Genomic DNA, 17500 nt, shown 5'->3' on the forward strand with positions numbered 1-17500 from the left:
TCAACTTCGATGATGAATTATATTTCTACGTCTGATGAATTTTCTCTCTTAGCAGTTAAAATATGAAAGTTGCAGTGACTGCTGGTTTTTTTTTTATAAAGAAGCCACCCTTGCCAAAGGAAGCAGTGTAATGTTAAAAATAAAGCTGATTTATCACTAACGCATTTATGCAGTATCTTAAACTAACTGGTTGATCATATCGGTTGTCATTTCATTTTGATGCCTAATTTTCATAGATGCTTCTTTTTACATTTGCGTTTACGGACTCCGAAAGCGATTGCGATCGTAAATTTCTGCGCTTCTATTAAAATTCGAATATAAATATATATATATATATATATATATATATATATATATATATATATATATATATATATATATATACACACACACACACACACACACACACATATATATATATATATATATATATATATATATATATATATATATATATATATATATATATATATATATATATATATATCTTTTTTCCTTTTTCCCACACAACGATCAAAGAAGAGCCGACAAAAATTAGCACTTGATGGTTGACTGGAGATGAACGATGTAATAATTATTTTTCATTGCTTTCGTCCACACTTGCGGTGGGTGGGAGCGCTCCAGGTGTTTGTTAGTGTGGGATCGAAGGGAAAATTTCTTTATATCTTGGTTCCTTGAAGCTCTTCGAGATTTTAGGCAGTTTTCTCCCGCTAAGGTATAATTTTCATCTTGAAACCGTTCTGTTTTCTTTCTTGTTCTTCTATGTTGTATACATTTTATTTTTACAAGAAAGACAATAGTAGGATTTGGACCACAAAGACAAGTCCATACTTGGAAACAGGGTTGACGAACCAAGTTTCCTGGTGTGGACTCAGCAGTATGCCCTCTCTGTACTAGTCATGAAGAAAATGAAGCAAATTGGCCAAAAAAAAGTAGGTTCTAACCCCGGCGAAAACAATAGACCTGCCGCTCTAAGACGGAAAGATTATAGAAATTATAGAAAAAAACGGGAATGGAGAAAAACCGAAACTTAGCAGTAAGTGTAACGGTCACAGCATAGACGTTATTTCCCCAGTTACGTACACTAGACCATAAAACCGACGGCTTTCATCAACTGCGTCTTCATAATCAAAATTTGATCCTCAGTTCTATCAAGACAATGAAAGACAATAAGAAAGGTCTTCCAAGGTAGATTATAGGACATAAAAACGCACTTTGCAATGTCTTCTTTAATGTTACTTTTCTTTATTTTTCACCTTTAGATTGATAAGATTTTATCATGACTCAGTTGCGTAGCTGCAAACCGAACTCGCGTGCGATGGATGAAGTAAACAAGTGAAAGTGAAAAAATCGAGGAAAGGCGTTAAAGGAGGCCTGTATTTTGAGACACCTAACCACTATGATTATTCTCATGCCTCGTACATTCTACGTTCGCTTGTTATATGCTGGAAAAGCGAAGGAAATGAGTAAATGTATTAATCACGCATTTTTTTGCTTATGGACTTTCTATTTAGTCCATAAGATTCATTGGTCAAGTATAATTTTTCTTTTGGTACTATATGGAAAAAAAAATGCTGACAAATGTCTTCTTGAATACGCCGTGCCTCCCACTATTTTATCTCTTGCCGTTTGCATGAGATTCGCGTCTTTTCACTGATCTCCGGATATTCTTATTCTATTCATGTTCATCTATTCCCCTCCCTCTCTCCCTCCTTCCATCATTGTCTCTAATCTCTATAATAAAGCGCAGTGGGCATGTCCAGATATCCGCTTTTTATGTACCAACGATAACCTATTAGCAATAAACTCCACTTGAAGACTTGCAGTCGTCCAGTCAGTCTCTCTCACCGCTTGCCTCTACGTAAGTATACATAATAATGGTCCTTGGGCCGACCTTTTTGGGGTGGGCGTAATATTCCTTCAGCCGGGACTTGCTGTCTTGACCCTCTCTTATATCACCGTAAGTTTTTATGGTACGGGTACAATGAGTCTATTATAACAAAGACAAGGCTCGGCGTGCGTGCCATAGCTGAGTTTTGTCATGATTCCACTAAGAGAAAAGCCCGTCGGAGATGCTCCGATGTTTCTTCATTTTGAGGTGCAAGCGCTTCTAGCCAACAGGTCCACGAAAAGAAGAAAAAGTAGGTTCTTCCGAAACCGCCACTTCCGTATATTGTTTACTTGCTGCTGGGAAGGAAGCTTTGCTGTTTGTTTGGGGTCGCTGTTCTTACTAAGAGCTAGGTGTGCCTCGCTTCTCTCGATCACGACAAGAGACAATCTCTTACTGTTCCAGAGAAGATGTTAAGCCTCTTCATTCTCTTCTGGAGAAAGCAGTTTTTGACAACATACTTAATTCATTTCAATTTTCAGTGTCTTCATTTCCATGGTTTTAAATTGATTTATTTATAATTATGGAAAAAATATTGGCGCCACGGTACTATAAAAAACTTTAATTAGTCAAATGATTAATCCCCTTCCAGAACTGAGAAAGATTCTGTTATTTTTCTTATTTTGTTAACTCCTCCTTAATAGGCCTATTCTTAATTGATAGTTGTTTTAATAAGTTCTCCAAAAAATAGTAGATGTAAGGAATTGAAGGTACCAACCAATATCCAGGAAAGGTTGAAAACATATATTTAGTAATAATGTTTTTAATGAATTTACTAATAGAAAATTAAGTTACATGCATATTAATTTCCAAATAATAAGAGAACTGCTCTCTAACATCAATAAATATTAGTAGTATATTTGAAGGGACAATGCACGATGAATTAGCCAAATATGGGATGGGTATGCGTTGAATCTAATAATTAGGTCCAGTTAGCGTTGACAAAATAAATAGATAATAATTACCTACGGGAGTGAAGGCCTTTACACTTCAAAAAACGCAATAGATTTCCAAATATTCGTTAATAAACCTTCATTCATCTAAGGATGATTCCGTGATTGCTTTCTCTGTCAGGATTGAAATCACCATTATTCAAACGTGCTGGGTGAGAAACTGCCAGGCCTGGAGATTTCTTAGTTTTCTTTGAAATGTCTTGGCAAAGATACCAGCCAGTGTTCAGGAAAAGTTGGAAATATTTACCCGGTCGCTGAATTAGTAATGCATTAAAGAAGAACTTATAGAAAAGTAAGTTACGTGCATATTCATTTATAAATAATATGGGAACCCTTCTCTAACATCAATAATATTAGTAGTATTTGAAGGGACACTGCACGATGAGTTAGCCAAATATGGGTATGCGATGAATCTAATAATTAGGTGCAGTTAGCTTTGACAAAATAAATAAATAATAATAACGTACAGAAGTGAAGGCCTTTACGTTTCGAAAAACGCAATATATTTCCAGAGATTCCGTGATTGCTTTCTCTGTCAGTGTTGAAATCACCAATATTCAGACTTTGCTCAGTGAGAAACTTTCAGGCCTGGAGAGTACTTAAGAGTTTTTCTTTGAAAAGGTCTGGCAAAGTGTTTCGTGAAGGTGGATGTACTCTGACTCGGAAAACAAAGTCTACTTTGCTGCAGTTGATTTCAAATCATCATTTATGTATATGAAGCAGGTGAACGACTACCACGCTGGTGGAATTCAGTCACGGAAAACACCTCGCCTTGTGAAAGATATTCAGTCGCAGAAAACACCTTTCATGAAATCGAGGATCTAAACTGTGAGTCATTTAAAAAGAAAATAAAAATAAAAACTGGCTTGACAAATCTCAAAGATCAATAAAATAAAAACACCGACAAAATCATTCATATAACAATGTCTTCATATAAAATTAGATCAACAATGAGCATTTGAATTCAGGTATGTGAAAGGAAAGAGTGCCTGAATACAATTTAAATCAAGAGACCTCGCATCCGCGACAGTGGAAAGTCATAGCACAGCCCAAGATTCAAGAAAAGTTATATTGAAAGGATCTTTGGTGCCCTCAACTAATCAAATGTCAGCCCTCATGTGCTGACCCATATTCCTAATGCATGTTCATGTTACCGATGCTTTAGAAAGAAAACCAAATTGTCTTCTGACATCCAGCGCATCATAGTCAGTAGCAGTTAGTCTTGGTCGAGATTTGTAGACCCAGGTGGTAAAAATAAAAATGCAGTGAATTCAAGCGACCAGTAATGCATAGGAGAAAAAGCTTTCTCCGATGTTGGTCAGAAGATCTAAGTGGTGAGCAGGGTTCATGAGGAACTAGAGGCGAAAGAAAATTCTAATTAGGCATCATACATTATCGGAATAAGTAAACAATAAAGCAGCTCTTGTGGAACGAAAATAATAATAGTCTCAGTTTGAATAAATAATACTGTTGGAAGAGTGATTAGAAAAGTATATTTTAGGAATCATTCAGTGCCATTTTCACTATGAACTAAATTTCGATAGACCTAATGTATGATTTTTCTGCATATTTGAAAATCAAAAGAAGGGTTGATAAACCATTCAGTAAGTAAAAAAGTACGTAATCCCGAAAGCAGTAAATTGTACAGCACCAAATTTCTTTGTTCCTGACAGATGATGTACGGATTCCTTGTAATTTCGTCAGGCGTGGGTAAACAAACTTTACGACTAGTTTCAGATGCAGAATAAATGGAGAATATAATATAAAGTGGATCTATAAAAACAGTAAAAAAAATTGACCGTGAGCATGTGAACTGCTGGGACAAGACCTTAAAATGTTTACTGAAGAAAGAAGAAAAAAGTACGGGAAATTGCTAAAGTTTTGGAGGCATTGTGAGAAAAAGAAAACATTCCAGTAAAGTTAAGAATTTAAGGGAATTGTCAGGAACAACGGCACGAGATCCCTCGTTGTTTCAATTAATGATGACAAGATGTGATAAATCAGGAGATTTTGCCTTCTGAAATCCTTTTGGCAACTTATTACACCCTATAGACTCCAGATACCTTTTATTACGGGTGTTTTGATTTAAACAGATTTCGTAGTATAGCCATTGCTTAAAAGAAACGTTGTATTTCAAATCAATAGAATCTACAACATACATTATTCATGTATAAAAGTTGAAAGATGTACTGCAGTGTTGGGTTCTAAAAACTGGATCTTAGTTTTGAATGTGAGAAATTTTGAACAGTTGTGTGTTATGTATGCAAATCACTAAATATGCAGGTGACAAAAAGATCATTCTTGAGTATTTATTTTTTTATTTTTATGAAAATACAGAATTCTTGAAAAACGCATAAGACGGGTGTTTTTGCGTCCTGCGTTTGTCGGAACGTATTTGTTTTTTGTATGCTGTTATTCAGTGATTCTATATTGCTTTCCTGCTTACGTCAGTTATTTTTCTCTATTATTTTCATGATTCTGTTGTATTTATTTTATTATGTTTATCAATTTTAATGTTCCTTATTATCTTTGCACCTCTATGACTTATATACGAAATGTAAAGAAATCTCATTTCTGTTCAGTTAGCGATCCTAGATTCTACCCAATCAGGGCTCTGTCTGCCGTTTTTTTACGTGAACCCCTATGTTTTAATACGATTTCAGCAGGCTACGACTTCTTAATTGGCATACCTTTCAGGTGTTACCAAAAGGTTTGTAACAAAAAGAAAGCAATGAGTTATTCAGGTGTCTCGGAATATCCGGATTTGGCAAAAGGTTATCCACAGAAACCTTGCCTCACCCGATTCCCATATTTATCATAGGTAATTATTTCGGATAGTTTCACACGTATTCATTTCCTCCCCGGGTGGGGTTATTTCAGATCATCCGTGAGGGCATCACCGAACAGCTTCGTAAAATGATACTCTCAAGCACAGGGTTGATCTTGAAAAGAATTATTGTCGTCTTAAGATTCCCCTACTGCTCTCATTATGTTCAGCATCATGCTTATCATCTCCCAGGGATTCATTTTCATGTCTTCACAAAATTAGGCGAGCTATTTCCACTCCCACCCCCGATCCCCACGTCTGCCCTAACCCAAGCACCACCCCCATCCCGCCCCCTCGTTCCTTTTGAAACCACATCCTTGCTAACCGATCTCTTTTTCTACCGACCGTTCCCATGAATTGAAAATGCCTTTTTAAAGATCGTCATTATTGTTTTCCTTGTCTCTCTCCTCTCGTTCCTCTCCGTCTTTTCTCTCCCGTCCGTCGCATCCTCTCGGTTTCCCATTTTCCCATCTTAGAACCTGTTGCTCAAGACTTGGTTGCACCAGACGCATTCAAATGCGTCTTTTGTCTTTTCTGGGTTGGCAATTACGCAGATGCTATTCTCTCTGTACATGGACAGAAACTGGAGATTGGGACGTTCGTGGTAGGACGGCAAACGGTCTTCTGTTTTGGGCTCCCCCTCCCATTATTATCCAATTAATCCACTTTTATAGTTTACTCTTTTGCTCTTCCCATTTTCTTTTTTCGTCATCCCCATTAGGTATTTTTTGTATTATTGTTACTTTTATTTTTCTTGGTTATCTTTGCCTCTTACACTAGTGATTCTCTACATCCTTGTGCTTTGGTTTTTTTAAAGGTTTGTTGTGTTCATGTGCATGTTACTTATTTCACATCCTTCCGCTGCTTATTTTGGCTGGTTGCATCACATAACGTGGTGCCTCCTAAAACAAGTACTACTTTTTTCTTTTAGTTAAATCTCTCTCTCTCTCTCTCTCTCTCTCTCTCTCTCTCTCATGTAATTTTTTAGCGACAAATACTGTGGAACAAAGGAAAATTGAATGAATTAACTGCATCTTTTAATTCACCTGTGTAAAAAAAAAGTCGCTTTTAGACAAAATAGAAGCGTGATGAAAGTTATGTAATTATTTTATTCCAAAAGTATACCTACAGGTGGCACCCCCTATAATTAATTGATAATTATAACAATATAAATGTTTAACCTAAAAAATACTTGAAGTAATTAAGCGTTATGAGATCAGGAAGTTTTCTGCTGCTTCCATTTGGCAGGTGCTCAACTCTGCTCTTTTATTAAGTTGATTTCTGCTCCCGGATGCGAGAATCACCCGAACAAGATCATTTCCTCACAAGCTTAAACAAGAAAGAGATAAATACCAGTCGTCTGCAATCGCTGTTCCCCATTTTCTTCTGCAGGGATGAGACGCGTGCAATTAGCCCGTAATTCAAGTATTTCGGTTCCTAACCCTCTCATAATCCCACGACCTCTGTACCTTTCTCGCTCCTCAGCGCGGAGAAGATTCCGAAATCAGCAGTTAGCTCGTTCAGTGTTTGCTGTTTTTGTTCGCTCCCTTTTACGACGGATGAAGTTTGGCGCATTTTGTTATCCATCTCATTTTTTTTGTTGGTGTGTACGTGCGTGTGTGTGTGTGTGTTTGTTTAAGAGATCGTTCAGAGGGTTCATCAACTTGGCTGTTAGAATTGTGTTGACTTCCTTTTAAGTCTTGCACCACAGCAACACTCGAGCGACTGAACAATTACGTATGGTGTCTTTACAATAGCAGAATTATTTCGGGTACTAAAATTAAAAATAATATCATCCTAAGAAATGAATTTATTTATTTGCAATCACTTGGACTGCACTGCTTCAGATGCCAGTTTTATTGTTCCGTAGATTCATGTCACAAGTCACGTGTCGTTTGAAGCTTTAAATAACGTCATATTGCGATGCTACCGTTTCAAGAAATTAGCAGATATTCCTCCATATATTTTTAGAACTATGGAAGTTATTAATTAATATAATCAGTACGCCGCCCGTACAAATATAAATCCCCATCGTTGGGTGGCAGTGTCGTCAGTGCACCTCACGTGGTGCATTGTAGGCATTACTATAGGTTGTTCACACGTACCTTTGGCTTCCTAGCTGCATCCACTTTTTTTACCCTTTTACTCTACCCCATTCTTGCTTTCTTCAATCTTGCTGTCCATTCACTCGAACTATTACTTCATAGTGCAACTGGTGTTTTCTCCCGGTTCTATCTTTATACCGTATTTCCTCTCCTTTATTTCCTGGATCTTTATTTTGCTGTTCAACCACTCCAGCTTCTTCATTTTACGGTCTTGAGTACTGAATCGCTGGAAGTACCCCGGTGCTTGGCTTGGCAACCTAAATTTCGTAAAGTCAAATAAAATCAAATTAATATAACCACGATGTGTGAGAGAGATATATATATTATATATGTATACATATCTGTGTGTATACATATATATATATATATATATATATATATATATATATATATATATATATGTATATGTATATACATATATATCTATAAATATGTCCCATTGGTAGTGCACTGCATCTGTAAGGTCTGTGGTTCGATCCCGTGTGCCGCCAGAAATCGATCCAGGATTGAATGGGTATCAGAATTAACTGGGGTCGAGAAAAGGGCATGGGCTAGCAGCCTCATCTCTAAAGACTTAGCGAAAACTGGAAGGGTCTGCCCTTCTGACTTAGCCTGCTTTAAGGGTCAAAAGACTTTGCTTTAAAGGTCAAAAGACTCTTGTTGATGAAAAATATTTATATTTGTTACATATGTCACCCCGAAATCTACGACGGCTTAACCTCCTTTTTCATGGTTGTCTTGGTTAGTCAGATGTAATTTTGGAATATTCCAAGTTGCTCTTAGGTAATAGCACTGATAGATTGCGCTGCTCTTATTGTTGGGTTCTTTGCATAAAATTTCGAAAGATCATACAGGTACTCAAAACCTGAGACAAGTCGCTGCTCCGAGATGATTTCAACGTGCTGTTTTTTCTGGTGAGAGAAGCAAGTGTGGATCACAGAATCATTTCCGATTCTCAAACGGGAAAAATAACGACCGGAAAGTAATTTCGATCAATGACGGCCATCTGCGAAGACCTGAGAAAAAGACCGCTGACCACTTGAAAGGCTCGGTGCCTGCGGTGCACGAAAGCAGATCAATTAATTCTTAGTATAGCTGTCGTGATATTCCGCTGACCAGTGGGATAGATAATTGGTGTGTGATGGTACAGATTGTTCAGTGTTTCCATGATGTACAAAACTGAAAGATAATTTGGTTTGTTGGTTTAGATTAGGGAGGCCTTATGCCAGCACGGGCCCTTACCCAAAGTGTGATAAAATCTTGAGGAGGAAAAGGAACCTTGTGTTAACCTGTGGACTCTGACCAGACAACTGGAACCAAGGTCTAAAGAATACCTTGACTAGCACGAAGTTTCTTTGTAATCTTCGCTCTCAAATCAGGAAAACGTTCATGTGAGCAGCACCCATTTATGAAAAAATGACAGAAATGACATTATTTGGACTCACTAGTAAATATTAAAAGATTGAGTTTTCCGTTTCAGTTTTTCAGTTACTTTCGACAAAAGGTTAGTTCTTCCAATTTAAACCCGGAATTTGTTAATCTGGTTTATCTGAGGTATCATCAAGATGTAATAGTTTTTTTTTTTCCGCCACCGCCAACGAATTGGAAGGCGATTCATTAGTCACGTGTTCATTAGTTTTGTCTGTACGTCTTGATATAAAAAAAATTGTTCATGTATCTCAATACGATTTTGGCCATTGCCAAAGGAAATTAATTAGTTTTCAAAATGGTTCTGATGTGGATCCAGGAACTTTAATTTCATATGCGTCCTTGTATCTTAAAAAGGTACTAGTGATTTCAATAAGTTATTTTGAAGGATGGGTCTGAAGGACAAGTTAGGGTTGAATAGATTTTGCGATGAATCTGATAGTAGATCCATGATGTTATTTTCGTTTTCGTTCTCCAGATCCTTAACGTTGTTCGTGGATTTTAAGTGAATTTCGAAGAAGTTAGGTTAGTGGACAAGGAAACGAGAATTAGGTTTTGTGATGTATCCACGTTTCTTTGTGATTACATTTCCTCAATTTCATTTAAGTTCAATAAACACTTCATAATAAATTCGTCTGCGTTAGCAGAGGTATACATTCTGAGCTGTTTAGTTCCTGTTTCAGGTAAATATTCTTATAACTTTTCTGTAAAGATATGGTGTATTGAAGAAAGTTATTTTTGATCTGTATAGTATTCTTATTTAATGAGAACTGTTACAAGCAGTGAATTTGAAGTTTCATTTGAAGTTAAGTATCACATAGGAACTTCATCGCTTTTGGGTTGCGGTAAATAATTGCGCTGGAAAATACTCCTTCAAGCTAAATCCATCATGGACATGAGCGAAACTTAGATATTAAGGAAATTTTTAGAAGCCAATCTCATTCTTGGCTATCCTCTTGATCTTACCATTTTCCCCGTAACTGAATTTTTATTTCACCTAATTTCAACATATTCCTACCCATTTATTTTAAAGCCTACTTCCACAATCAGAGAGAGAGAGAGAGAGAGAGAGAGAGAGAGAGAGAGAGAGAGAGAGAGAGAGAGAGAGAGAGAGAGAGAGAGAGATGTACTGTAAGTTTGATTTAAAAGATTGCTATGGTGGGCTTGGCTTGGCCTAAGAGCAGATACTAATTGCAGAAGCTTTTCTTTAATTATAATACTCCATCTTTCCGCAAATATGGATGGACCCAGTGTGGGGTAGAAGTGGTAAGTAATTACGCTCGTTAGAATTTATTGAGGTCTTCGTTAACCATTAGGTTATGGGAAGCTACGGATCAAGGTCTGTATAGACCTTGCTACGGATAGCAACGGTTGTAAAAGAGCGGTTCTTACGTCCTTCATAACCTATGCAGAGAACTCGGACGGCATCATCTGTTTAATTTACCTACACAAAAGCCTCCATCCTCCATTCTCACCATCATAAAATGCTAATTGTCTCTATCCTAAACAGCTTGCCTACACTATTCTTCTGTCTCTGCCATGGCGTAGGCCTAACTCTTTTAAGTTTGTGCTCTCCCCCTCCCTTGCAGTTCTTGTTTTATACTGTTTTTCATCGACTATCTTTTTGCATTCTCTATACGTGACCAAACCATCTCAATTGTGCGCTATCATTTTAATAAATTTATTACATTTCTCTACATTTCTCTTCCCCTATCTCTCCCTAATCCATATACGCTATTTATGTAGCTGAAGAGTGTGAAGGTTATATCATACGCTGGAAACCTGCAGGTCAACAGCATGTCGGTATCTTAACGATGGGCTGCCACGGCACAGTAATGAAACCCTCAGACTCTGGCCGGAGCTACAGTAGATGATCCAGCAAAACAGATGCTACATCATTTTCATTAACATTGAGTAACCACACCCTCACTTCTGTGAAGAAATTGGACTCGTGAAGCTCTTCACATATTCCAGCTTTTATTTTCCTACACATTTTTCTCTTCCAAACTTTTCACAGTACTCCTCTTACTTTTCCTGCTCTATCTATTCTGTGATTCACCTATATTATAAAATCTTACTAACTTCTCTTATTATTAACTTCTAAGTATTCTTACAGTTCATCCATTTCCGTTTCTTCACCAGTCTTATTAACATTTGTTGTTCCTTCTGCCATGGTTTCCATTTACCCTTATGACCTTATTTCTGTTAACACTCTCAGCTTTCTCCTTGTACAAATACTCAGGCTAGTTCACCAGCCACTGCAACTTATTTTCACTGTAACCACTTAACACAGTATTATCTACATGCCTAAGCACGTAATGATCCCTTTTCGTATCCCACAAACTCGCACCAAACCCAGTTTTACTTATTTATCTCATCACTCAAATTATACAAATATTAAAAAGTCGTAGAACTAAAACATTCCCTTTCCTGAACCTGGTTTTTACACCAAACTAGTCAATCTCCTGCCCGCATATCCTTGCTCGAGCTTTGTGCGCAATGTAATTGCTTATAACACAATAAATTCTCCTACACAGCACCACAACTTATTCTAGAAGAAGCTGTCTCTTGTGTCATGTACCTTCACCTACGAAATGTTCACAACTTTTTTCGACACAAACCTTGCTTTCCTCATCTAAATTCAGTGTTTACTTCCTATCAAGATTGTGCTTTCAATTTAACTTTATGTATTTATGTAATCAGAACTCATATATATGTAATATATTATATATATATATATATATATATATATATATATATATATATATATATATATATATATATATATCTACTGGTCACATTTTGGAAACGCTTGTCACTACAATTCCTTGGATCCATTTGGATCGAAGACTTGTAGTAACAAGCGTATCCAAAAATTGTGGAGAATTCAGGAAGTAAAGAGGGCACTGTGGTTATTACAAATATATATATATATATATATATATATATATATATATATATATATATATATATATATATATATATATATATATATATATATATATGTGTGTATATATATATATATATATATATATATATGTATGTGTGTACTGTATGTGGGTACTGTAACAAGTTTCCATAGTATCTGAGGAGACCCATGACATGGTGCTGTTAACCTAATACCTCCCTTAAACGCCTTGCTTAGAAACGAAAGAGAAAACTTCCATAAGAAAAATAGTCGAATAATTGAAAGAAACATATTTCGGACAGTGTACATCAATATGCATATGTGTAAATGAATTCATATATGATGTACTTTTGTTGAGTTTATGAATTTCGTAATGAACTTTACTTTTCCATAAACCCTGAAATATTTTCTGTACAGTAATATTAATAAGACAGATTCAAGGATACATAATCTTTACAACTACGGTTTCTTTTTAAACAGAAGTGTAGCGTAACTCTTACTGAATCGTGATCACGAAAATTCATTCTTACTTTTCCCTTGCAGCCGTCCCTGCACACCACAGCGTTTATAAACCTGTACCGCCACCGAAGCCATTCGTTGGACCTGACGCCTCTCCTTCGGTTGCACCAGGAACCACCACGACAGCACCGTCGTCCGGTAGTCAGCCTTTCGTCTGCAACAAGGGTCCGCCCACTTCGTCCAGCCTCCCTCCCCCGCCAGTGCCTTTCCATCAGACAACCTCTCCCGAACAACTCAGGGAGCATTTGGCTTCCGTGACAGGTAAGCACAAACCCTGGTAGCAGATTTTTGTTTTTTTTTTTTTTTTTTTTTTGCATCATGTTGGTTGCACAGTACGTTATGTTCAGTACGCTGCAATTATTAGACAGATAATTATGAGGATGATTTTATTGATTGCTTTTGGAAACCGAGAAAAGAATTTTATCGTTAATTTTAGCTTTTACGTTTTTACGTAGAAGTTTTGATTAACCTTGCAAAATATTTCATATTTTCCTTTGTAAACGTACTTGAAGCCGGGCGTTGTTTTACGGTGTAAGTGATCTATGTTGATCTTTTACTACACCGAAAGATATACCATTAAGACATTAGCATATGATACGTGAGAGGGGCCCTGTCTTTTGGGCGCATTCATTACAAGCCCAGTCAGTCATGTAACACTTTTCATCCAGTCGTAAACCTTCTGATGAAGTAGTGGGAAAGGGATGGTGTTAGAATCGTTTTTAGAATGTTTGGTAGTATGTTCGACCCTTCGTTGGATCTCTGGTCTCTGTCACGTGAATAAATTACAGTATTTTTTTTTTATCTTGTTGCATGGTCGTAGAGTTACGGATTTATATTAATTTGATTTGATTTGATGTTTTCCTTGTGTGCGGTTTTTTTCGATATTTTGAACATACATATTTATCATCTTTAAGTCGTGGGAAGTAGCTGTCTTGACCATTTGTCATAAAATGTTCATCCTGTGAAAGAGTTTATTTATTGGTCTTTACAGCGATTGAATTACGTGTAAGGCTATGCCTTATCTTTTTTTTAAACGAGATTGACGGTATCAAGGAGGTAGTTCGCTCTTCAAAAAGAAACGCGCGCATGATTCAGTCTCACAATTTATTTTTTCATCTATTTTTTAAGTAAATTATAAAATCGCTCATCGCATGGGAGAATGGGAAGATTGATGGGTTTTCCACTGGTCTTCCATATTTATGGGAAACAATTTTGTCGGGTGCGACCAATTGATCCTTTTCGTAGAGCTAGTTTGACCGCCATTGACGCCTGCAGATAATGATTTAGGGGTGACGGTCGGAATGGAGGATGCGCAACCTGTGCGTTCCACTTGCACGCTTTCCTCTCCTCTTGTGATGAAAAAAATTGGACACGACTAACTGTTGTGGATTGTATGATTACATTTTCGTTTTTCGATGCGCAAGGCGCTCAGCATTCCCTTTTCTTATATTCACTCTGCAATCATGACTGAAGAGGCCATGTTGATGTATTCGGCAACTGAACGAACGGTCTGCAACATCAATTTGCAAACCATTAGGTGGTGATTGTATATCAGGTGTTCCCAGGGCGTTAGTATCTCCTTTCTGACGTTTTTCGTAGCTGATGTGAGTGTCTGCCTCTCTATCTATCGTCTCAGTTGCAACTTGTAGTTATCTCACTTCGGATGGTGACCACAGGACCTTATTTTCAAGTTTCTTGCATTGCCCTGGCCTCTGTACTGTGCTTTCCATTTACTTTTCATAATTTCGTGTGTTTTGAAAAGATTTTTGAGAAGTGCTAATTGAGGAGCTAAAGTCATTTTATTATGGGCCTGTTTATTCTTTTCAAGGCTTTGTACTTCTTGATTTCAAACCATCTGTATTGAACTCTCCAGATGTTTTAGCAGCACTGATATGCTTTTTTTTCTAATCGTGTTTCTTTCATGGTGTTCCAGATTCATCATGGCCACCTGTCTACTTCCGGATTTTTGTATCTGTTACTGTAATGACATCATCTTATTTTATTATCAAGTATGCCGTTAGGGTACATAAAGATGTTGCTAAATTCACTGATTTTTACTTTTTTATTTGTTTTCAGTTGTATCAGTGACTTATGGCAAAGCTTATGATTATGAATCTTTTCGGTAACTAAAACGAAACACTTTCCACTGCACCATTTGATGAAAGGAACTGTAAGAAACTCCATCTAAATGTTAGAGAATTTTGTACACATTTTCTTGACCTTAGCTGACATTCTTCCAGTTATGACCTGATGCCTGTATATGTAATTCTGAGGTTCGACAGACTTACCTTTATTTACTGCCACAATAGGTCGAATACTTAGGGCATGGCGGTGTAAAGAGGAATAGGGCTTCCAGTATATATCTAGAAGAATTATGAAAATGATGGCTTTGAATTTTGAGATTAGAATGCTTTTTTTTTGGCACATTAATATGATTCAGATGTTTTTGTTTTTCAACGCCATCACACCGCTGAAGACTATGAGATTGCTTGGTAGCCATATTTGCATAGAACAAATCCTTGACCATAGAACACCTTTTGCAATATACCTGTTAAAATCAGTTATTGTACCGAATTGCGGATGGTCAAAGACACACGCGCACACACACCATATTGGCTCAATGAAAAGTATTTTGCTGGTGGCTTAAATGAAGCAATACTAATGGCCGTGATTATCAGAATTTTTGCCTATATATGTTTGTGCTGCAAGGAATTATTAGCTTCGTGCTTTCCCTAAGTATTTGAGGGGTGTGCCAAGCCGGATTAGGTTCTTGCCCTCCTTTGTGGCCAAGTGCATAGTATTGGAGCTCTGTTATTTTGAGCCTGAGATCGAGCCATTTTCCTCCATTTGAGAACCTTTTTATACATTTCCTTTTAGGGCATCAGTGCACACGAAATGGAAAAAACTATTGTTCGTTTTCGGTGATGTGGTCTGGAGTGACATCAACTTAAAGAGGGAGCTGACCTCCCCATGGACTACCCACTAGAGGGCACGTCGGTTTTTCAAGAGTCAGAAGCAGTTACCAGTACTGTATTGAGGCTGTCATTTCTTGTTCTTTTTTTTTTTCAAATGAAGTTGGAATTGTGAATTCTTACGTTAATTATCAAATAGCACCGCCTCCAGTCTTGTTCTCAGTTCTTTGTATCGGCTGGTTTATTTTCAGCGGTTGATTTATTTCCGTCCTTTGTTGCTGTTTCCCATCATGCTTTCTCGCTTCCTGTACTGGAGATGTGCGTCTACATAGTTTCAATTTCAAATGCCGTATCTAAGAATTGAAATAATAATAATAATAAAAACAATAGTAACGGCATTAATGATATTGGAAATGGGGATTCTGACCGACTAGGTGTATGCTGGTGTATCAAATCTTTTCATTTTTCGTAAACCATAGGAAACGATTTGTTGAACTTTCACGTTATTTTTCTTGCTTAGAGATTTAGCATTTCATCCAAAACATTTTAATTACAGGTTCAACGTTACAATCCTGCGGAACTCCTCCTGTTCTCTCTCACATCCTGGTGACTGACCAAGGACAGTTCCATACCCACTCTTCTAAATTTCCGGTGAGTTTACGGCTGTTGTATGGCCGGGGATATTGGTGCACAAACAGTTACTAACTATAAAGAAGTAATTAGAGAAGAAGGAAGTGACAGAAATTCAGTTTTTCTTACTTCAATTTGCTTGATACCATTCTGTTTTGAATGAACGAAATGCAGCGTAAGAATGAAGTAGATTACACATTTTCTACTGTTCTGTGTTATATGTACAGTACATATATATGTGTGGGTGTGTGTGTGTGCGCGCGCCCGCGCGCATGTGTTTATTCAGTCTAGCAGACTATACATGAAAGTTAAACTATCTATAGAGTCTTCTGAATTTCTGTTGATTTAAAATCTTTATATTTCTGTTTATTGATACATTAATTCTTTATTTATTTACTTTGCTCATGATACAGTTAAACCTGTATACGTCTTCCATTCCTAATTTAATAAATGGATTATTCTAATACTTTTCTAGTACGGGGATGATTACAGGATTATGTAGATGTAGATATTGCTTCTATTAATTAAACTCTTACAATTTAGTTTGTGTAGCCTTTATATATCGTAGTGAGCCAAAGTAGTTGGTTGAAATACCTTTATAATATAAAACTTAAAACCATTCTTAAAGGCTCCAAATAAACGAATTTCTTAAAGGTATCTCATACTAACAGTAGTCCTCGTAGTGTCTTATTCTAACTCGCTGAATTGTCCTAATATAATCTTGAATCTAAGTGACTGCCAATGATGGCCCTAATAACGTTTACATTTTAATTATTATTTATAAAGGTAAACCGGAGGGTTTTGTTAAACCCTCTACCTTTTGACTAACAATCCTACTAACAAAGGTCGTTTTCCATTCTTCTCTCTGGTCTGGTCTTCAGATTGAGGTGAAAGAGGCCCCTGGTCGCCTCTTCTTCACAGAGCCACATAGTAGCCTCCCCCCTCTGGGGCCTCCCCCTCCTCCCCGGTTCACCTCGGGATCGCCTTTCCTCTCTGGCTCCGTCACCCTTGGCCGAGGACTGACTGGCATCAGCGGGCTAGCGGGTATGGGCACAGCCAAAGGAAGCACACTGCCCAGGTCACGTGTGCCCTCCTTGGCTGACCTGAGGCCTCCTTCACAGGCACCTTTTACTGCCCACATTCACTCACAGACTCGCCATGTATGAATCTCTACCTCCCTTGTTTTCTTGCCTGTCGTTTGTAGCTCAGGGAAACCTGATGATTAGTTTCAAGCTCATTTTATTATCATAACTTACTCTAGACTATAGAAAAAGCATGTACTCAATTTGATTAAAACTGTCAGATTTACTAACAATACAGATTATTTCTG

At 37.2% G+C, this 17500-nt stretch overlaps 1 protein-coding gene across 4 annotated transcripts in view; it reads left to right on the top strand.

Moving 5' to 3' along the window:
* LOC136833434 (uncharacterized) overlaps window positions 1-17500 on the top strand; it is a 144629-nt gene that overhangs the window by 114618 nt on the left and 12511 nt on the right. For 3 of the 4 annotated variants that reach the window (XM_067095592.1, XM_067095591.1, XM_067095594.1), the window contains 3 exons: window positions 12653-12889; window positions 16097-16191; window positions 17052-17330. In XM_067095592.1, coding sequence (XP_066951693.1) covers window positions 12653-12889; window positions 16097-16191; window positions 17052-17330 — 611 coding nt within the window. The remainder of the gene's footprint in view (window positions 1-12652; window positions 12890-16096; window positions 16192-17051; window positions 17331-17500) is intronic. The other variant, XM_067095593.1, reaches the window with a different exon arrangement.

The sequence above is a fragment of the Macrobrachium rosenbergii genome, chromosome 51 (genome assembly GCF_040412425.1).
Source record: "Macrobrachium rosenbergii isolate ZJJX-2024 chromosome 51, ASM4041242v1, whole genome shotgun sequence".
NCBI lineage: Eukaryota > Metazoa > Arthropoda > Malacostraca > Decapoda > Palaemonidae > Macrobrachium > Macrobrachium rosenbergii.